This window comes from Mesoplodon densirostris, chromosome 15 (assembly GCF_025265405.1).
Source record: "Mesoplodon densirostris isolate mMesDen1 chromosome 15, mMesDen1 primary haplotype, whole genome shotgun sequence".
Taxonomy (NCBI): domain Eukaryota; kingdom Metazoa; phylum Chordata; class Mammalia; order Artiodactyla; family Ziphiidae; genus Mesoplodon; species Mesoplodon densirostris.
This window is the reverse complement of record NC_082675.1, coordinates 40,997,163-41,019,963: the sequence shown is the minus strand read 5'-3', so window position 1 is coordinate 41,019,963 and position 22,801 is coordinate 40,997,163. Positions and strand designations below refer to the sequence as shown.

The 22,801-nt window shown below is 42.0% G+C and overlaps 1 protein-coding gene across 2 annotated transcripts in view; it reads right to left on the bottom strand.

Moving 5' to 3' along the window:
- TTC39C (tetratricopeptide repeat domain 39C) overlaps positions 1-22,801 on the bottom strand; it is a 106,508-nt gene that overhangs the window by 11,890 nt on the left and 71,817 nt on the right. Inside the window, exons 7-9 of one of the 2 annotated variants that reach the window (XM_060119267.1) lie at positions 6,856-6,949; positions 4,398-4,505; positions 533-625 (exon numbers count right to left, since the gene is read on the bottom strand). In XM_060119267.1, the coding sequence (XP_059975250.1) occupies positions 533-625; positions 4,398-4,505; positions 6,856-6,949 (295 nt within the window). The remainder of the gene's footprint in view (positions 1-532; positions 626-4,397; positions 4,506-6,855; positions 6,950-22,801) is intronic. The other variant, XM_060119268.1, reaches the window with a different exon arrangement.

Genomic DNA, 22,801 nt, shown 5'->3' with positions numbered 1-22,801 from the left:
AATGGGAGCAAATATTTTTAAAGACTGTTACACATGGGACTACACCATCCCGCTGATCGTCGTTTCACCGATCCAACAACTATTTCCCGGGACTTCCCTAGTGGCACAGTGGTTAAGAATCCACCTGCCAATGCAGGGGACATGGGCCCGATCCCTGGTCCGGGATGATCCCACAGGCCTCGGAGCAACTAAGCCCGTGTGCCATAACTACTAAGCCCGTGTGCCATAACTACTGAGCCCGTGTGCCTAGGGCTCGTGCTCCACAAGAAGCCTGGGCACCGCAACGAAGAGTAGCCCCCGCTCGCCGCAACTAGAGAAAGCCTGCACGCAGCAACGAAGACCCAACACAGCCAAAAGTAAATAAAACAAAAAAAACTATTTCCCTGGGGCTAGGTTCCCTGAGCTTTGGGGCGGAGGGTGGGGGACAGGTGGGAAAACTACAGTCCTAGTCCTCTTTGGGGGAGATAGTCTTAAACATTAACAAAACCCCCAGATATTATCACAGACTACAGTCCATTTAGAGCTCACATACTCGGAAAGTGGAAGAAAAAGCAATCTAGGCAAGAACACTTAGGAGCCAGGAGGATTGTGAAAGCCTCACGGTAGTAGAAGGATACCCCTGCACCTGGAAAGAAAGTCATGAATTAGTCCTACACATGTTTACTGGGCACCTACCACCTACAGCCGCCAGCAAGAATGTGAAAAAGAAACACACTCGTTTACACCCAGAAGAAACTTAAATTTCAGCTGGAGAGAGAAGACACACAGTCCAGAGCTACAATGTATATATAGTGATGAGAGCCTTGGGAGTCCTGGCATCAAAGTACTTTTGGAAAAGCTCAACAAGGGAAGGGATGGTTTCTCTTTGGAGTGATCAGGGCAGCTTTGAGGGACTAAGAGTCAAGCTGAGCCTTGGAGGGGGTAAGATTTTGATGGTCTGCATGCTACCTTCATCCCCCCCAGAGCCCCCAGCAAAGACGGAGTCGTATTTCCTTTGGTTCACCTGCTCGCTACCTTCTCCAAACTTCACACCAGGCTGCAGTCCCATCCCTTCACTGGAACTTTACCAACTACTCTTTCTTGTCCTCTTTTCAACTCCCATGAAGATGAATTCATTTCTGTTAACTTTTTGTTGCTTTTGTCTTTGCCACATATTGTTTTTCAACCCCCAGTTGGAACGTCCACTGATTTGCTAGTTCTTTCTTCTTTATTCGAGTAGTCCTAAAACTGGGTGGTCCCATACTCGCATTTTGGGGCTTCGTCAAGCCAGGCACAGGGCTATGGCATGTTAAGAGGATGGGCAGCTAACAGAAGGGTCAAAGAAGCACAAGCAGCAAGGTTTTCAGAAAGCTGAGGTCATCAAGGTGGTGGGAAAGGCAGAGGATTTCTACTGGGAATAAGTGGGATTAGGCTGAATATTCAAAAGGAGAGGTCACCCCCAGTTGTAAGAGCAGCACTGGTCCAGATGTGGTGGCCTGAACCCATCCAAATTGACCTCATCGGTTGGGTTATAACATTTCAAAGCCAGGAAGAAGTTCAGTGATTGTTCTGTAAAACAACTCCATCATATTATAGATCAGAGGATGCAGAGGTCCAGGAAAGTTAAAAGTCTTGCCTGAGGTCACACAGTAGATCAATTAAAAAGAATAATTTCTGCTGCCCCTAACTTGAGGTTCCTCAGGTAACTGGTAACATTATTATATAGTCACATAATATTAAAAAAAGAATGAGCAAGTGTGGGTACACAAGAGAGTCATAAACGTCAACGGTATCAGGATCTGAATCACCTTTGCAGCTCTACAACACTAACACCTCAGATCCTGAAGCATATACACCACCTCTTCTCAGTACAGTTACAGACAGTTGCTTTAAAAGATGCAGATGTTTGAAAGCATGAGTGTCTCTGATTTACCCTAAATCTGAGACCTACACAGAACTTAGGATGCTTGGCTCATCCATTAAGACTAAGCTTTTCGGTTAACTTCTTCTGGGTAGCATACCCAACAGAATTGAAAGCAGGGTCTCAAAAAGAACCGTGTTCACTCACAATGGCCAAAGGGTGGAAATAACCCAAGCAACCACTGACAATGAACGGATAAACAAAACATGGTCTGTACATACAATGGAATATTATTCAGCCTTAAAAATGAATGAAATTCTGACACATACTACAATAGGGTTGAACCTTGAGGGCACTATGCTAAGTGAAATAAACCAGATTCAATCAACAAATAGTGTTGAGTCCACTTACCTAGAATAATCCAATTCACACAGACAGAAAGTAGAGCCGTGGTTGTTCGGGGCTGGGGAGGGGGGAGTTACTGTGTAATGAGCATAGAGTTTCAGTTTTGGACGATGAAGTTGGACAGTGGTGATGGCTGTGAAGGAACTTAATGCCACTGAACCACACACTTAAACATGGTTAAAACAGGGACTTCCCCAGAGGTCCAGTGGTTAGGATTCTGGGCTTTCTCTGCTGGGGGCCTGGGTTCGATCCCCGGTTGGGGAATTAAGATCCTGTAAGCTGCGTGGTGCGGCCAAAAAAAATTTTTTTAACAGTTAAAATACATTTTATGTATATTTTACCGTAATAAAAAAAAAACCTCTCGGCCATAAGATGAATAAGGTCTGAAGATCTAACGTATAACATGGTGACTATATGTGAGCATACTGTATCGTAAAATTGAAATTTGACAAGAGAGTAGAACTTAAATGTTCTTACAAAAAAAGAGATAAATATAAAAAAAGAAATAGCACAAGGAACTAAGCCCTGAGTGGCAGTGTTTCTGGTCGCTGAATGCCCATCTTCTCCGACGCTGCCTGTAACACGTACCTGTCCTTCAGGCCAACTCAAATGACAGCTCCTGCAAGGAGCCTTCTCTGAGAGCTTCACAGAGTGACCTTCCCTCCCCTCCCCGCGTACTCTTTAGCTGGAGCTCCTCACACGTCATCTGCACGAAGCCCCCGTGGAGAGGTGGCGCCTAGAGTCTTTCACGCTTTATCATCTGCTACAACTGGTATGATCCTGGGATTTCCAGTATCTGGAGAATAAATGCTCCTCTATACACCCCCACACACCGCACCATTATTTCTTCATGTTCTATGCTCAACAACGATGAAAAAGAAACAGTTGCCCACAGTGACTACGTGGCCCCATTACACCCTAATGACCGCTGGGGGGTGCTGCAGCCCCTCTGTTTTCGTTCATCCACGTGCTGCGCACACCAAGCCTGCTACTTTCATCTGAGATGCCTGTGAGTTCTGTAAATCAACCCTTAAAGTATCCTAAGCAGCATACTGAAAATAATCCTATTCAAACATCAGCTATAAGAGCCATACAAAAACGGATTAATACCTGCGGGGCTTGCAGGAAGGCCTGTGAGTTATAAGGGCCTTCCATCCTAACTGCTCATGGACTGTAGTTTCAGAAGATCCAGGACAGACACATTGGTCACCATCTTCTAATTCTACCCTATTTTAAAGAGACCAGTTAAGGGGATGGAATGACAGGAGATGTTTTGTTAAATCCAAATATTCAGAGAAATAAGAAGATATTGAAAATAATGTTTGGATTAGCCTTAAATTTTAAGTAGAAGAATCACTTATATGGGGTGTAAGGAGAGCTCATTGTTAGAGGCAGAAAATGTACAACTACCTGGGTCTCTTCAATCTCCACCTTGACCATTCTGCATCACAACAGCACTTCATGTATTGTAGCTCAGGGCACAGACAGCTATTTTGTCCACCAGGTGGCAGCATGTCTCTATCTCTTCATTTAAGGGTAAAAAGGCAATACACACTGATATGCCTATCAGACATTACAGTTGTTTCCGCTATAATGACATGCAGTGTTGAATTACCTTGTGTTCCGCAAAATCACACTGTAATTATAATAGGGTTAATAAGTAAAACAAGGTTGGAACAGACTACTCAAAATCCGTGCAACTCTGTAACCAGGGCACTAACAATCCAAACAAAGACATTAACATGATTTAAAAGATATGTTAAATTCTTTAAAATTCTTTAAATTCCTAATAAATCGAAAATAGATTTGAGAAAATAAAGGAGAGGGGTAAGGGTAAGTTGAGGCTGTTTAGTACAAAAACAAAAAGCTCACAATAAGCATTTCCAGGACCCAGCATGTGACCAACCCAGCCCTGAGGGGACGTGGGGAGGGGCAGGGCGTGCAGCTCCGAACTGCCCGGCTGTTCAGATGGGCTGGGGAGAGCTGCTCTGCAGCTGCTACTTACTTGCAGCCCAAAACAACACACGCTGTGGGAAACTGCGAGGAACACAACCTCTGCGTCCTCTGTCATCACTCTCCCACCCGCCAACGCACGTCAGCTGATCTGAGAGAGAAGGGCGCGCTGTGGCCGTGCAGACCGTGGTCTACTCACCTGCCGTTAAATAGGCGTAGTAGCACTGGGACCACCGGGACTCATTTTTTAGCCTCTCAAAGGAGTCAAATGCATTCTTGAAATTCAGCTCTATCATGCTGCACCAACCTGTGAAAGAGATATTTCTAGTACGGGACCCTAAAGTAATGTGCTTTACAGCCCATCTGTACGTTACAAACGTCTTATTCTGCTGACTTCCTCTGTGAGGGCTCCACGCAAACAGCCTGAAAACTTCCTAAATATCTTTTCCCTCGTAAATATTTTCAACATGATGTTTTGAGTAGACAAGGCATCTCTGATTTCACAATGAATGAAGCAGTATAGAAGGGAGGAAAGTAAAACTTTCTAGGGAAACTGTCCAATTTGCCTCCCCCAGCTGGAGATCAACCCAAGCACGGTGGTTCTTCTCTCCCAGGCACCGGCTTAGGCACCTGCGCAGAGAAAGAAGCGATGCCAGTAGATTACATCCACAGTGACCACCTCGAAAAGCCTCACCCGCTCACCTGTGCATTTATGACCACAGTCAATTAGCAGCCTGTTCAGAGAAGTGGAGAGGAAGCCAGTGAGAAATTAAGTACTCGCCACCCTTCCCTCTGCAGGGGCCGAGAAAGGACCCCACCTCTCCCAGAGCCAAACACTGTTAGGCTGGCATCCTGGGTGGGGGTGGGGGAGCAGCAGCAATGAGGAAGCAAGGAATTTTAGCCCTCGTTGTTAGTGACGGTATCTCCCATCCACGGAGCCGTTCCGCTGTGCGTCAGGCAGGCATCTGATGTAGTTCTCGTCAATCCTACTGCAGTCTTGGAAAGGTGGCTGACGGTGTCCTCCCCTGACCAAGGAGAAAGCCTAAGGCATGAAGAGGCTTCGTGACTTGCTCAAGGTCACACGGTTAATAAGAGGGAAGAACTGAGGATCGAAGGCCATTCCTCTCTCCTGTCCACGATTTGCCTCCATAAAAAAATTCTGTTATCCGCTGCACCATGAAGCAGTCGCGTCACCTCAGACCTACCATTTGAACTAGAGGCATGAGGGGGAGCCACACTTCCAGAAAATTCAGTGTCAAATTCTATGGGATATGATATGAAGTGGACATATTTTAGAGTAAAACTTGGGGCTAATTCTTTCCATCCTAAAATGGACATCGGGATGAGACCGGAATTAAACGCCGCAACAGAGGGGGGAAGCAGCGCCACAGCTGAAGAAGGAGGCCAAGTCCTGACTCCGCCATTCCCACGTCCCCCCACCCCAACCCTGAGTTAACCTTCCGAAGTCCTTAGTTCTGGGTTTCGATATTTCCAAGCTTCCTTCCGCTCTGACATTCTACCCTGCCACAGACCCGGAAACGGTGCACACACACAAAAAGGCCACCATGATCATTTCACAATATATACAGGTATCAAATCTTCACGTTGTACACCTTAAATACAATGGTACGTGTCAAAGGTATCTCAATAAAACTAGAAGAAAAAAGATAACAGTGTCCTAAACAAGAGAAATAAAAGGACATCGAAGCTAGTTCCTTCCATTCAAGTCCTATACTGTTTCATTGGCTGTGAAATCAGAGATGGCTGGTCTTACTCAAAACATCACATTGATAATGTGTTTCACATTCCATTCCACATTATGGCTACTAACCAGAGCTCCAGCAGAGTTTACAGAAAAATATATTTCCCACTGGATCATACCTCATCTCCACTCCCTAAGCTATAACAGGCGCTTAAAACATAATACTGTTTATTGGGCAGTTCTCAACCTTTTAGTTTGCACTCTTCTTTACAAAAAGATTCAGGAAGACAATTATGTCTACAGCAGGCAAGCAAGTGGCAAACAAATGCCTCCAAGTCTGTCTATAAATTCCTCTCCAGGAGGGGAGAAGCAGGAGGAAGCAGCTAACATATGTGCCAGGCACCCTGCCTGATGCTCATCCGGCTGATTTCATCTTTATTACACAGCTACTCCGAGGGCAGGCGCCTGAGCTCCAAGGGCTACTATGAGGGTGAGGTCTCCAAGTTAGCTGGCAGAAGAGCTGGAATTGGAATCTATGTGCCCAATTTTCTCCTAAGCCATATTTTTCTTCTCAGGTAAACATTGGTGGGAGGGAAAAGAAAACAGTTCTGAATTCTAATATCCAGCCCAATAAAATATTCACAAATGGTTTTTACTCAATTAGTTTAAGTTTACCTATCATCCTAGAATCTAAATGTTATAAGGAGCAAAATATTAGAAAGAAGTAATGAGAATTCATTAAGTACCACTACTTGCACTATGGTAACAAAGTCCTATTATTACACAAGGCGGCAGGCATCTCACAAAGACACAAGCTGAAGAGCATCAACAATGAAAACGTGCACAGGAATGCGTTAACACTGCAGGACAAGAAGCTGGACATTCAGCTGGACATGAGCTGTTGCATTAATACTATTTCAATGACAAGAGACTGGACAGACATTCGATAACTTACCAATTTCATACAGACACACATGTTGGATTTCTCTCTGGTCTACTGCAAGTTCCAGGGCAGTATGGAAGGAAGTCAAGGCACTGTTGATTTGACACTAAGGAAAAAATGACAACAGTTACTGGCTAAGATCTGCCATTAACATTACGAGCATCCTAATTCAAAAGCTTGGTAGTCAAGCAGATTAATAGCAGTAGAGACGAGGGCGATGTAAGGTTTCTGGGAAAACGCCCCCTTTCCCCCAACATGGCTGTGAGCTGAACAGGGCACAGGTCACTCCTCCTCCTGCTCGGTCAGAAGGACCCACCAGTGAGGGCTCGGCTCACACCACCCTCTCCCACAGCGGTCTCTGCGCACACGTGCACTAGAACTTGGTGTGTGATCAATATAATGATTTGCTGATCTGGCTCCATGGTACAGGTAAGCTCGACAGGAGAGGGACTGCATCTCACCCTCCTGCATACGCCCACCGGGCCCAGAGACGCCGGCAGTCAGCACTGCCCAGGGCCAGTCCATTGGCCCAGCCTCAGCCTCTCCCCGTTCCGGGACCCCCTCATGCTCTACCACACAACTCGGTGCTGCTCTCCGAATGCTTCTGGTCATCACCCCTCTTCTCCCAACACTTCAGAAATTCTCTGAGGACCCAGATTACGCTTCCAATTTTTGCATTCATCTAGCACTGTCCAGAACCCCTACAGACTCTCAAATGCCTGTCCCACCGTTTCCTGGTTAAATACATTTAGTTTTTTCTTCCATGAAAGATCTCTTTCCAAGTCTGCTGATCTGATGCCACAAGCACCTGGTAAGAGCACCTAACAGGTACCATCAGGATAAAAGGGAGGTAAACTAAACCGTAAATACAGCAACGACAGGCGTTAAATATCACGCATCAGGAATGATGTAAATCCTAAATGTCCCAAAGATGCGACACAGCCCGCCCTCACTGACACGCGCCCAGGAGCACTCCCTTCTCCCTCCCACGGGTGCCAATGCCTCTCTTCCCGCCCTACGCTCAGCCCTCCTCTCTGCGCTTCCCTGTGTGCCTCCCTCTGCTGCTCCCAGGTGACTCCCTTTCCAAGGCCCCTGGCTGCCTCTTCTCTCCCAGGGCAGCCAGGTTGAGGGCATGAAGGGTCTTAGAAGAGGGGCTGCTGGCTTCCCTGAGACCAGACCCACCACGTTCCTCAGCTCCTTGAGTGATGCACGGTCACTGCAGGAGGCCCCAGGACTCCACACAGGGCACAGATGAGTCAGCAAGGAGATCGGCAGGACAGTCTGTGACTCAGGAACACCGGAAGCCAAATGACTCAGTAACCACGGCCATGGCTGGACCAGTAACTGTCCGTGCCCCACAGTACCACTTCACTCTGCTGTCAGCAAGGCTCAGACTGTAGCATTCAATCCTGTATCAACACCCACGAGTGCTCGGAAAATATGGAAGGTAGCCACGGAAAATACACATCACTGTATCACGAATTCCTGTTCTCAACGAGCTCAACATCTAGTTGAAGGGAACCTCACAGGAATGAAACAGGCCCCCAGCTCTGAAGTCAGACATTTACACTGATTGTGAGCACACAGCCAAGATACCCAAGGTAAAAAATCAAGCAATCTCTAATGAAAAGCAAGTGTGTGTGTGTAGAGAGGTCTGGACATTCATTACTCCCATTTCTAACTTTCCCCTTTCTGGATCAATACTTCTTTCCCTGCATCACACATGCACTCAATTTAGCCTATTTGCACAGAAACCACAGGGTTAGGGATTCTGCTTTTGCATGCACCTCCCCAGTTTCCCAAGTTAATGGCATTCAACTATCACCCCCAGGATATTTCCAGATGGGCCATCACTACCAAGCTGACCCCAGCTGGGGTTCAGTGCATAGCAGTGCAACGCCACACCGCCCTTCAGAGGATAGAAAACTACTCGGTGAACATTTATCAGGCAACTACTGGGTGCCCAGGATGGAACTGGACTCTGAAGCCACGAAGATGAGTCAAAACTAAGCTCTGAATGCAAGAAAAGAAAAAAGAAGCCAAGTAATACTGGAATCCACGTTATTTCTCTTAACCCTTTCAAAAACTCTGAGATAGGTATGTATTAGCTCCATTTTCGGATGAAGAAAATGACATTCAACAACGGTAAGTGCTCAGTCGAGGTCAGGGAGCTAGTAATTGACTAGTATTCAAATTCTGCTCCAACTGCATGCTTTCTTCAGGGAGAGGGATGCAAGTGTGATTAAGTTAAGAATCTGGAGATGAGGGAGAGTCCCTAGATTATCCAGGGGGCGCTAAAGGTGATCAACAAGTATCCCTACAAGAGGGAAGCAGAGAGAGGGTTGACATAAGCAGAGGAAAAGGCAATGTGAGAGGATGGAGGCAGAGACTGGAGTGCTGTGGCCACAAGCCCAGGAATGCAGGCAGCCACCAGAGGCAAGAGGCAAGGAATGGACGTTCCCTAGAGCCTCCGGGGGGAGCACTGCCCTGCTGACCACCTTGATTTGGGCCCAGAGAAACTGATTTTGGACTTCTGGACTCCAGAATTGTGAGAGAATAAATTTCTGTTGTTTTAAGCCATGAACTTTGTGATAATTTGTTACAACAGCCTTGGGAAACTAGAACAGTATACTTCCTTAAAGATGAAACTGTGAAGAAAGTCCCAGGCTCTTTGTGTCACAAGCACTTGAATAGAACTGGAAAGTACTGAGACCACTTAGGGAGCTTAATGGCATCACCCCAGGAGCAAGCATAACTACAAAATTAATTCTACATCTCGGCTGATCACTCACTAAGGAAGTACAATGAACAGCCATTAAAATAGTGGAAATATAGTTCCCTTTTCACCAAAACAATTCAGAATAAAAATGATCTGTGGGAGTCTTTACGGTTACAAATTAAAACATCCACAACCCAGCAGAGAAAGGAGGGTTATCCTCAATTTGATACTCGATTCCCAGTTTAATTTTTAAAGAAATACACATGCCCTGAAGAAAATATAGAAAATGGATTAGTATGAAACCAAGAATTATTACTATACAGGCTTTTGTCTCATGAATTGTGCGCTGATACACTGTGTCACAAAAACTACTTGAAGCCTCAGTCTCCTTGCTGGTAAAAAGGAGAAAAAAATGTTGGCAAGCATTTATCTGCTTCCAGAGGAAGCCATGAAGAATAAAAGCACGAATCTTTGCCACATTAAATGGAGCATATTTACTGCCAAATTAAAATCATCAGGACTTACAGCTACCGCACTGTCACTACAGGGATACTGTGTGTTTTTCCAGTTACTCAGGACTTCTTGATAGGTGTATTCTTAGGCATTTTATAACACTTGTGGCAACTGCAAAAGGGATTTGCTTCTCCATTTTATTCTCCAAGTGAATGTTGCTGGTATGCAGGAAACCTGTGGATTTTTGCAAGTTGATTTTGTACATGTCACATTTTTATACTCAGGAATTTTTATAATTCTTAATCTCTTTTTCTCTTGGATTTTCCAGGGAGACATTCAAACCATTTGCAAGTAACGATAGTGCTGTGTCTTCATTTACAAGAGACAATTGTAATTGGGTAGGACCTCCAGTTAAAATACTGAATATTACGCAAGCATAGCACGTATCCGTGGTTTATTCTAATACAAAGGATGTGTATAAGTTATTATATAGTATATAAAAAATATGAAAAAGAGGATGTTTTAACGTTGCACCATTAAATACAGTTTGCTGCATGTTTTTAGTATGTGCCCATTTTTACCAAATAGAGAGATTTCCTTTCTAATTTGCTAATAGTTTGTTTGATTTTTTAAAATCTGGGTTGGGTAGTGCATTTCATTAAATGCCTTTTGGGCATCTATTGACAGGACTGAATGGTTTTATCAATGACTTCCTTAATGCAGGGGATAACAGGGATACAGTTCCTGAGGCTGAACCACGAGCGCCTTTTTGGAATAAGCCCTACTAGGTTGTAATATGGCATTTAAAAAATACGTTGCTGGATTTTATTTGCTAATATTTATTTAGAACTTCTATGTTCAGAATGAAGTGGAGTTTGTTTAGTGCTCTCCTCTGTAAGTTTTGGTGTCAGAATAATGCCAGAACTTGCAGACTGGCAGAAATTATTTTCATATTCTCTATACTCTGGAACTACGTAGATAAACAGTTCACTCTAAAGCCATACCTTCCAACTAAATAATTCATTTATTTAAATTACTGTACTATAAATTTTTTCTTTTAATGGGCACACAGTATGACAAAGAATGTTAAATACTCGTCAATAGTACCAGATTTCAGTGCCAACTTCATAACCTACACAATTTTGGACCTTAGGAAGTAATTTTTGTTTATACTCTCAGGGATGCTGAAATAAATGAATTCATGTGAATAAAATGCTCTTAGGAAAGGTACATTGTCTTTAAAAAATAGGTATTGTCTATAGGTACCTTGTCTCCTGTTAATAGCACTGGGAAATAAATCACAAAATTATTTTCTAACTTTTAGGACCAAGACTTGCAGTAAGTAGCAATTCAGCTTCTCACAAATTATTTCAGAACCCTGGGAGAAATTCCAGATTTGTTTTTAATTAGTAATGTTTATTTTTTAGAGCAGTATTAGGATTACAGCAAAACTGAGCAGAAAACTCAGAGACTATTTTATTATAAAATAGATTTTTTAAGAATGAAAGAGTTGTCAGTTTCTCATAATTGTGTTTCTGCAAGTTTCTTATTATGTTTAAGAAAAAAAGTGCTATTTCTTAGGAATATACAATTTTATGACTGTTACAGTTTAATTGTCAAGTACCATAAAGTTTTAAACCAGCTTTGTTCCATTTAATGCATTTTGCCCTCAATTTTTAAATTATCATTGCTGTCATTTTTTTAATTTATGTATGCCTGATATATTTTGTCTACTCTTTTGCTTTTTACTTTTGTAACACCATTTAAATTTCTTTAGTTAGCTTGTATATTTATTTAGTTTGTTGGATTTGTCTTTTTTATCCTGATCTGAGAGTTATCTTTTTTATAGCAATATGGTAAACATGAATGGATTTAGGTAACTAATACTTTCTATATTAATTTAACTTCTGTTTTTGTTCCCTTGACAGTTACTTTTTTCTTATTATACTATGTTTTGTTTGCTTCATCCTCTTCAGTCCTTTTCTTTTTTTGGCCACACAGGTTATAGGATTTTAGTTCCCCGACCAGGGATCAAACCCAGGCCCACGGCAGTGAAAGCGCTGTGTCCTAACCACTGGACCACCAGGGAATTCCCTGCAGTCCTTTAGAAAATGTAAGTTGTCTTTATAATTCTGCTTGTGGTCACGTAGAGGTTAAAAAAAAAAAACTAGAGAAATTCCATATTTTATCTAGCAGGGATAATTAGGAGCTGTTTGAGTTAAGAGTCTACCACAAATATACAAGTGTGCGCTCTTGCCTGGAAAGACAGGGGACAAAGGAAAATGAAACACGTAATACAAAGGGATGGACAGACCACGGGCAACATTTTCAACCCAATTAAAAAAGATTAAGTTATTCTGAAGCTATTTCCACATTAATATATTTTTAAGGTCTTCAGAAAGTAAAGATCTCAAAGTACAAATATGAAGACACAGTAAGTATGAATATTTTTCAGAGTTAGCACCGTAATCTTGGGGTTACTTATGTTACATTCTGTTTTACTCAAAGATTTTCACTAGCAATACCAAGCCAAGAGGATTCTCTCAATTCAGCTACCTAGCAAAAGGTTCCATTTCTAGGGCTGCCAAAAAAAAAAAGTGAACATGGAAACAAAGCCAAGTTCTTTCAGGGGCCTGGCCCAGACTCCAGTGCCAAAGGGACACCAAGTTCCAGACTTGCCTGAATCTAAAATGCCAAGACTCTGCTTCCCAAGCAAACAGTTTCCTTCTGTACCACCTCCAAGTTGCATTTAACATTGAACGACATCACTAACTCACAAACAAAAAGGGCTCAGCTCAGAGCCAGTCCGCTGGTATTCAAATGATGCTGGTATCGCCTAATTCTGTGGGTTAAACTCCAGAGCTGAGAGCACTGGGCAGTGGCAAACTGAAGGATGTCCTCCACTGCAAATGTCGTTCCTGTGGACCCGGCTGCTGCGGAAGGCGCTGCCTGTGTGGATGGCGCTAACGTGCATTTGCTTTAGAGAATTTTCAGTTCTGTTAGACAAGTAAGCTTGTGAAACATAGGCACATTCTCTCAAGATGTTTTAAGTAACTGGTCAGCAAAGAGTTTGTCAGACGCAGGCAGAATTCCTGAGATGTGTTAATACAATAAGTACTTAGCAAGTGGAGCGTGTGTGTGTGTGTGTGTGTGTGTGTGTTAGAAGAAAAGGCGAAGAGATATCTCATACTCAAAAGACCAAATACACAAAACACACTAAATAGAATACTAACTACACATGAGAACTGAATATCCATGAGGTCTTAAATCTGACCCCCCATTGTTGATGCCCATCCTGGCACCATGTGTCCTCTGCCCAAGAAACACCAACAAAACCCATGACGGTCCATCCATTTAATTAGCTGTGGCCAAGTGTACTCATCCCTGTGGGTTTCTGATCAAGTGTGTCACTGGCCCAGGGCAACTCACACCTATGGGCCCTTCTCTCCCTGTACCCCCTCCTCTCCTGTCAGTGAGGAAGGCTGATGTGCAGAGTGAAGCAGGACCCTGCACATCGTGGACCCAGGACCCAGGTAGCATGGCCCTTCCACCCCACTTGCACCCTATCCTAAGAGTGTTAACCCATGCTACCTTTTCCCCCTTGCTCCTGGCTGTGTTTTACACTGATTTAGTAAGCTATGTGATTCAAGCCCGTTTTAATTTGGCCTGTGAGTCTTTCTGTTCTGGGACCTCTGGGAGAACCTGCCGGGGAAGATATTTGGAGGCTACCAGGGTACCAGTGACATCTATGTGAAAAGAAAGAGGAAAACCCCAAGTGCCTGGGAGGAGACACTCGCACTGGCACTGCTGACTGTTATGGGTTGAACTGTATCCCTCCCCAAAATTCGTATGTTGAAATCCAAACCCCCAGGATCTCAGAATGCAATTGTATTTGGAGATAAGGTGTTTAAAGAGGTAGTCGTATTAAAATGAAGTCTTTAGGGCAGGCCCAAATCCAATATGACTGGTGTCCTTCTACAAGAAAAGGAGATGAGGACAGACATGTGTGCATACGGAGGAAAGACCATGCGAAGACAGAGGGAGAAGGCGGCCGCCCACGAGCCGAGGAGAGAGGCCCCGGAAGACATCAACCCTGCCCACCTTGAGCTTGGACTTCCAACCTCAGGACTCTGAGAAAATCAATTTCTGTTCTTTGTTATGGCAGCCCTAGGAAACGAGTACACCAACTAACTATCAGAGGCATCCTCTCTTCAGGGAGCCATTCGCCCCCTCTCCACCCTCATGTATGTGGTGGGAATGGAAAGGGTCCTGCTTCTTGGAAAAATTTTCTGGTCTCAGAGAGAGTATGAGTACCCGAGCGAAGCCAGGTAAATCACAGTACCCACCCAGCTCAACACCCACCCCTGGAGTTTTTCTTACCAGTGATGAAGGTGGGCAGGTTTAGTCTCTCTGTGTGTGTGGACACTCACATATGTGATTCATCAGTTATTTCCTAAGTTATATTGTATGGTAATGTGTATAAATACTAGACTACCTGCCCCAAAGTTTCTACCAATTTACATATGTGCCAACGGTTTATAAAAGGCCCATTTCCCTAAACTTTTTACAACACACAATGTTTTTAATACCAGCCAATCATTTATCAGTGTTGTTTTAATTTGCATCTCCTTGATTGTATCCTGAGGTTCATACGATATTGGCCATTTGTATGTCTTATTTTATAGCTTGTCTGTTTAGGTGCTTTGGCTATTTTTCTTTTTGTATGTTTATATTTACCCTTTTAATATGTTCTAATTTTGCAAGAGCTCATTTTAAATTAAGGATGCCAACACTTAATCATTTGTTTCCTAGCTTTATTTTTCTTTTTTTAACTTTATCATTTTTTAATAATATATAAGTTATTTTAGGGTCAATTCCACAAACCTTTTGATCAATGTATGATCAATTCTATCAATCTTTCCCTTAATGTTTTGGTTTTAGAGTTATGACCGCACAGTCCTTGATGGGGGATGATGGAGCTTTTACTACTACTATAAACACTGAATCTATGAATTCTGCATAATTAAGGAAAACTTTTCAAAATGCCATAAATATATGGGCTGCTCCCGTTTTGACAAAAACCCAGGAGCTAGAGAAATAGAACAATCATTACAGCACAACTAAGTGAAAAGAGCAAGAGACCAGAGTGTTCATTCACTACACACACACACACTCTCTCTCTCTCTCTCTCTCTCTCTCCCCCTCTCTCTCCCTCTCTCTCTCGCTCTCTAGGAGCCAGGCACTGGTCAAGGCATTTGAGATAAACAGTGACCCAGAGAGACAAAGTGCCTGCCTTGTGGAGCCTCTGTTCTCCTTGTAATGTGGAGAGATAGACAAGGAGCAAATCAGGAAGACACCTACTGCCGTGTGTCCAATGAGGATGAGTCTCTGGGCAGACCCGAGGTGGGTGGTAATAAAGGGGACAGGGTGGGCATGGTGGGAGCTGGTGGTGGTCAGCTACCCACAACCACCAGCCATTCATCTGGCCCTTGTTACTGTCTTGTACAATTACCTTTTCATGCATTTACACTGCTAACTCCATAATTAGATTATAAGTTCATTTTGGGACACAAGCTTTTTCTAGTTCTCTTGGCATCACCCCAGAAGGCCTTTTCCATAACAGGCTACAAATCTCTGATTACACACAAATAATGGAATAGAGTAGTAATGTTTTCAGCACCTCCACACAAATGGACAGCAACCCCCTTAGAAAATGAGTTATGTAACCAAACAGAATAATGCACCAGCTGCAGAATTTCCTTGGTCTCTCAACAGTTAGGCACATGATTTTGACAAAAATTTGTGAATTTACAACCAAGACAAGATTCTGTCTAAATAGGAAAAGCCCTGACCAAGCACCATGTGCTTAGTTAGCACTTAGCTGTATCCATGTTACCTTATTTAAGGCTGACAGGGAAGGCACTGTCCTCTTTTTACATACAAGGATACAGGCTCAGAAAGCTCAGCCAGCCAGAAATTGGAAGAGCCCATTTTGAGCTGAGCTACACTATGGTGCCTTTTAAAACTGCAGAGAAGGAATTTATGAAAGATAGCAGTAACTTTAAAAGAAATATGTTTATGTTAAAGGCACTATCAAAGAATTTTAAACAGTGAAAACGATAATGCAAAGAATTAACTCAGAAAAACAAGAGACTACAGAAATAGAGAAAAACGAGTCTACAGAGAGTCACACTACTCAATATAAGACAGCAATTCAAGATAAACAGATAAACCTGGAAAATAGATGGAGAGGATTAATATCCATACAGACTTTTATGAGAGAAACAAATAGAGGCCATAATCAGGAAAGTGACTTTGAAAAGTTTTCCTAGAACTGAATGACATTCTCTGTGAAGGAAGTCAAATGGGCAAGCTGGTATGTGGGTTTTTCCAAAGAGGAATTAAAGACAAATTGTAAACAGCAGAAATAATGCCAGGTAGTCACAGTTCTGAAGACTCAAGATCCATGAAAAATTTTTTAGAAAAGCTTTGAGAAAATTCTTTCCTTTTAAAGTGTACAATTCAGTGGCTTTTAGTATATTCACAGAACCATGCAATTTGTAGGCTGGAAGAAATCTTAAAAATCATGTAGCCTAGGTGTTTCTCAAGTGTGTTCTACTGAATGCTCCTAAGTCTCACAGGCTACAGTATGAAAAAGAATTTTCCTGGCCAATTAACTTGGGTAAACACAGCATACTTGCAGACTCTATCTCCCTCGTGATGCAAAACTAAAGTCTCCGAGAAGCCCCAGGATATCCTGATTTAAATGACATGGAACCTCTTTTCATGGAACATGTATTAACTAGTCCATCAAATCAGTGCTCCCAGTAAGATGTTTCAGAAAAACACTGATTTATTCCAACCCCCCTGATTTTCCAGGTAAAGAACCAGAGCCAGAGAAGACTGGCTTAACTGAGGTCTCACCGCTCTTCCAAACTGACGTGTGAGCGACCATGTTGAAGTAGAGAGGGTTTTCACTCTTCACGAAACAGCCAACACCAAATCTTCAGACTTTTAGTCAAGTGCTCCTTCTACAATGCTACGTGCCCAAACCTGAAGGTCTGAAGCAGTATGACAACAAACTCCCATAGCTAACAAGTCCTCTATAAGAAGCCACAGAGAAATGAGGACTAGTACACGAAACAAAGAAACGCACAGATTTAGGAAACCAATATGCCCACACATTGAGAGTCCAAAATCATAAAGAAAAACAGAAAAGTTCAATATGATACTATGAGAAAATATAGAATTTCACAGATGAGCTCTGGACAGGGGTAGGTAAAAGTAGGGAACACCATTTCCTAAAACTAGCTCTGTGCCACCCGGCAATGGGAGTTTGCTGTACACTTACTGTCCTCAGAAGAGTGAGGAACAAAGACATGAAACACTGCCTGTGTGGATATGTGAAGCCATGTTCAAAGTGGCAGACAAGTAAAATACAGTGATCACCTTTTCAATCAAACATTAAGGAAAAACCTACCCCTGAATAAGCAAGCAGAAACGGAAACAAACAAGAACAATAAACACAACCCTGAGAGCAAAGGAAAACAACATGTGTGCTTCATATACACAATTAAATATGAACAAGAAAGTCCTCTATGAGAAGGGAGGTTGGGATTGAGAAACAAAATAAAATCATCTGTTGCTTCCGGGGTCACCCCTACTCCACCCACCTCTCTCCACCAAATGCTCCAGCCCCAATGAACTTGTACCTCCCCATTATCTGGCCTTTTCTTGGATCTGGGCTTGAATGCAAGCTCATCCCTCATGCTCTCACCTCTCACCTGCAAACTCCTACAGACTCTTCAAGAGCCAACCCAAATACCCCCACTCCTGGGTCATCTTTTCCAGCTGCGAGGGTTGCACCATGGGTGAGCCACACCAAGCTTTCCTTTCCCATAGGCCTGTTTTTATGTTTCTTAAAGCCTGGCCACATCTGCATCTGCTTACATGCCTGCCTGCCACATGGTCCTGATCTCCCCTGGGGCATGAGCTCTGTCCCTGTGGCTGCTAACGCATCAGCCCCAGCAGCAGCCCCAGCAGGGCTGTGGTCATGTCATTACACCAACAAGGACCCACACTCAGAGCCCCAGGACAGCACGTGCCTCCCAGAGTAGCACCTTCCTAAATCTCAACAGGGAAACTATGCACAAGGTACAAACCAGGGGCCCACCTCGACAAGGAGGGAAGTGAGGCTTAAAGATATTAAGCGTCTCGTCCAAGGTCACTCAGCCAAAGTAGTGGAGCCAGGACTCAGCCTGGGCAGTTGGCCTCCAGAGCTGAGCCCTTAGTCATGATCTGTATCTTATTATATCACAATATCACAGCCCCCCCAAACACTCAGTTAACCAATGAAATGCAAGCTGAATTTCAAGGAATACAATCGAATCCCTAAACAAGAATACTAATACTTCACTATTCTAATAAGACAAATACGATAAAGTATTAAGAAAATGAACTCTAAAACAAGCTAAATTAAGAAAAACTAGAAAGAAAATGGAAGTAGAAAATGCATTGATAAAAAAAATCAAATCTGTCTCTGTAAAAGCCCATATGATAATCTAAAGCCCAATCATAAAATTAAGAAAACACAAATTTATAAAAATACCACAAATAATAAAAAGTAATACGACATTTACATGTCTGGAAATAGTCATCATATGTTTAAAAATAAGTGGAAATGAGGAAAAATAAAATATAAAACTAAGATGAATATAACAGTAAGTAGATGTCTTAAATTAAGATTCTTGAAGAAATAAGAGAAATTGTTAAAGAATTAATTTCAAAAGGGTACTTAACAATGACTAACCAAAAAATACATTCAAATGTTTAATTACCTTAAGTGACTTGCTTTTCCAAAATGTAGGAAAAAAAAATTCCATTAATCAACTTTTTTTTTTTTTTTTTTGTGGTACATAGGCCTCTCACTGCTGTGGCCTCTCCCGTTGCGGAGCACAGGCTCCAGACGTGCAGGCTCAGTGGCCATGGCTCCCGGGCCCAGCCGCTCCGTGGCATGTGGGATCTTCCCGGACCGGGGCACGAACCCATGTCCCCTGCATCAGCAGGCAGACTCTCAATCACTGCGCCACCAGGGAAGCCCCAATCAACTCATTTTAAAAAAATATCAGGTGTATTTCTAAAGCCCAAGAATAAGCCCTCCTGGATACTTATATTTACATTTATACTAATATTTAAATGTGTTATTTGAAAGTTACATATATGGTTTATTGCACATATATAATATTACATTTAGAATGTATATATATGTGTAACTTATCAGCAAATAAAAGCTAAAAAGAGAACTGGGTTGAAGAGAAGGCCTGAATTCTAGTTCCTCCTTAATCCAAAATAACTATGTACACATGCACATACTTATTTTATCTGAACCCAAGTTTACTACATATATGACAGGACAGATGCAGGTAAAAAAAATTATAAAGTAATAAGAGAAAGAGTGACATGACTAAATGAAGAGATATTCTCAGAAATGAATAAGAATTATAAATATCAATTAAAATTTCTCTATAACATACAGAACCTGACAAACTGAAAGCTGAGTATATGTGAGAAACAAGTGGATAAAAATACTAAATAAGGGCTTCCCTGGTGATGCAGTGGTTAAGAGTCCGCCTGCCGATGCAGGGGACATGGGTTCATGCCCTGGTCCGGGAAGATCCCACATGCCGCAGAGCGGCTGGGCCCGTGAGCCATGGCCGCTGAGCCTGTGCGTCCGGAGCCTGTGCTCCACAATGGGAGAGGCCACAACAGTGAGAGGCCCGTGTACCGCTAAAAAAAAAACAAAAAACAAAAAACAAAAACCAAAAAACTAAACAATATATATTTTTAAAGGCAACAGTGATGTATTTATTATATTTAAGACATAAAATCACAATTGTCAAAACCATGTAATATTCATTTTAAAACATCTATAAAAGGTAGGAAATAAAGATATTTCAAAAACAGATTGCATCTATCTTAAGGATTTAGTTCAATAACAGGAAGAGAAATACCCTTAAATTAATGTTACTATTCCTGAATCCAACAGGTATCAGAATTAAACCATACTCATCTCCACACGCAGAGAGGTATGAGAATATGAGTTCTTAAAACATCATTTTACAATCTGAAGAAAACAAAATAGTCTATGTGTCCCAGTTTGAGAAGATACATTTTATTTCTGAAAAAATGAAATCTATTAAAAACTGTGTGTATGTTTGAATGTTCAAATTTTCACAATAAAATGTAAAGACAGTTCTCAAAAATGACAGTAATAGAAGAGGGGGAATATATGATAAACATAACTTATGAGTACATTATACAATAGAATTTGGGCAAATACATGAGAAAAATATTTCTTACTCAAAAGTCAAACTTGATTGGATCAACAGTTTATATCCAAAGAAAAAGAGAATATATATTCATATAGAAAATACACACCCTCAGCAACACGTTTTGGAAACATCTTTGATATATAATTCAAATATCATAAAATCCACACACTTAAAAGTACGTGTGGTTTTTAGTATATTCACAGAGTAGCACGACAATTACTACAATCTAAGTTTAGAGTATTTTCATCACCCCCAAAAGAAACCCTATACCTATTAACAGTTACTCCATACTCGCCCTCACCATCCACAAGTAAGCAATAAGCTATTCTCTGCCTCTGTAGATTTGCACACTCTGGAGACTTCACATAAATAAAACCACACAATATATGTTCTTTTGTGACTGGCTTTTTTCACTTAACATGTTTTCAAGGTTCATCTATGCTGTAGCGTGTATCAGTACTTCATTCCTTGTCACTGCTAAACATTATTCTATTGTATGGATACACATTTGTTTATCCTTCATCAGTCAATGGACATTTGAGTGGTTTCCGCTTCTTTGCCATTATGAATAACATGGACATATGTTTTCATCTCTCTTGAGTAGAACTTCTGGGTCATATAATCAATCTATGTTTAACATTTTGAGGAACCACCTAATTGTGTTCCAAAGCGTCTACACTATTCTACTTTCCCACCAGCAATGAATAAGGGTTTAATTTCTCCACATGCTTGTCTACACTTGTTATTGGGTGGTCTTTATTACAGCTACTCTGGTGGATGTGAAATAGCATCTTTCTCTTTTTTTAATTTATTAATTAATTTATTTATTTTTGGCTGCATTGGGTCTTCGTTGCTGTGCACGGGCTTTCTCTAGTTGCGGCGAGCAGGGGCTACTCTTCATTGTGGTGCGTGGGCTTCTCATTGTGGTGGCTTCTCTTGTTGCAGAGCATGGGCTCTCGGTGCGCGGGCTGCCGTAGTTGTGGCTCGTGGGCTCTAGGGCGCAGGCTCAGTAGTTGTGGCACACAGAAGTCCCCTCACTTGGTTTTGATTCGTTCTTCATAATGACTTACGATGTTAAGCATCTTTTCATGTGCTTATTGCATATATTCTTTGGAAAAATGTCTCTTCAAATCCTTTGCCTGTTTTTTAACTGGGACCAAACCCGGGCCCCCTGCATTGGGAGCATGGAGTCTTAGCCACCGGACCACCAGGGAAGTCCCATCTTTTCACTTTCTTGATGGTACTTTTTGCAGCACAGAAGTGTTCAACTCTGATGTAATGTTGAAGTTGACCCTTGAACAATGTGGGAGATAGGGGCACCAACCCTCCACACAGTTGAAAATCTGAACATGATTTATAGTGGTGCCTCCACGTCCGTGATTTAATCAATTGTGAATAGTGTAAGTACCGTGGTATTTACTATTTTTTTAAAAATCTGCACATAAGTGAACCTGTTTGGTTCAAACCCATGTTATTCAAGAATCGAATGTAGTTCAATTTACTTATTTTTTCTTCTGTCATTGCACCTTTGACATCATGTCTAAGAAAGCATTGCCTAACCCAAGAGTTTTACAGTTTTAGCTGTTACATTTAGGGTGGATGACCCATTTTGCATTAATTCTTATACATGGTGTGAGGTAAGGGTCCAACTTCATTCTTTTGCATGTGGGTATTCAGTCGTCCCAAAACCATTTGTTGAAAAGACTATTCTTTGCCCATCGATCTGTCTTGGTCCCCTTGTCAAAAGTCAATGGATCTGTAGATGTAAAGGTTTATTTCTTGACTCTCATTGATCTTTATGTCTATTCTTATGCCAGTACCACACTGCCTTGATTACTTTGTAGTAAGTTTTGAGATTATGAAGTATACATCTTCCAACTTTGTTCCTCCTTTTCAAGATTGTTTCACCTATTCTGGGCTCCATGAGTTTAGTATCAGTTTGTACATTTCTGCAGAAAAGCAAGCGGTGACTTTGATAGGGATTGCACTGAATCTATAACACAATCAAGGGAGTACTGCCATCTTAACAATACTGAGTGTTCTGATACATAAACACGAGAGGTCTTACTGGTAATGTCTAAGAACTATCCTTAAACTGCTTTAATGTGTATCATCATGGAAATAAAAAAATACAACTATGCAGTGAGACTGCTGCTAGTACCATGTACAAGATAATGAGCGATTATACTCTGGCTCACGATTTCTTGAGTATCATCTCTTATCATTTAGCAAAAGCTACAGAGCTGTTCACACTCTTTGATTCTAATAATGACACCACTGGAGCTACAGCCAAAGGAAGTAATTCAAGAAAATGAAAGGGAAAAATAGGCTAAGATATTTATTACAGTACTTTCTATCACAGGGAAATACTGGGAAATCATAGGGAAACAACTGTTAAATATCCCAATAGCCCAACAATGGGAAATATCAAATTAGTAACACTATGGAAGTCTAA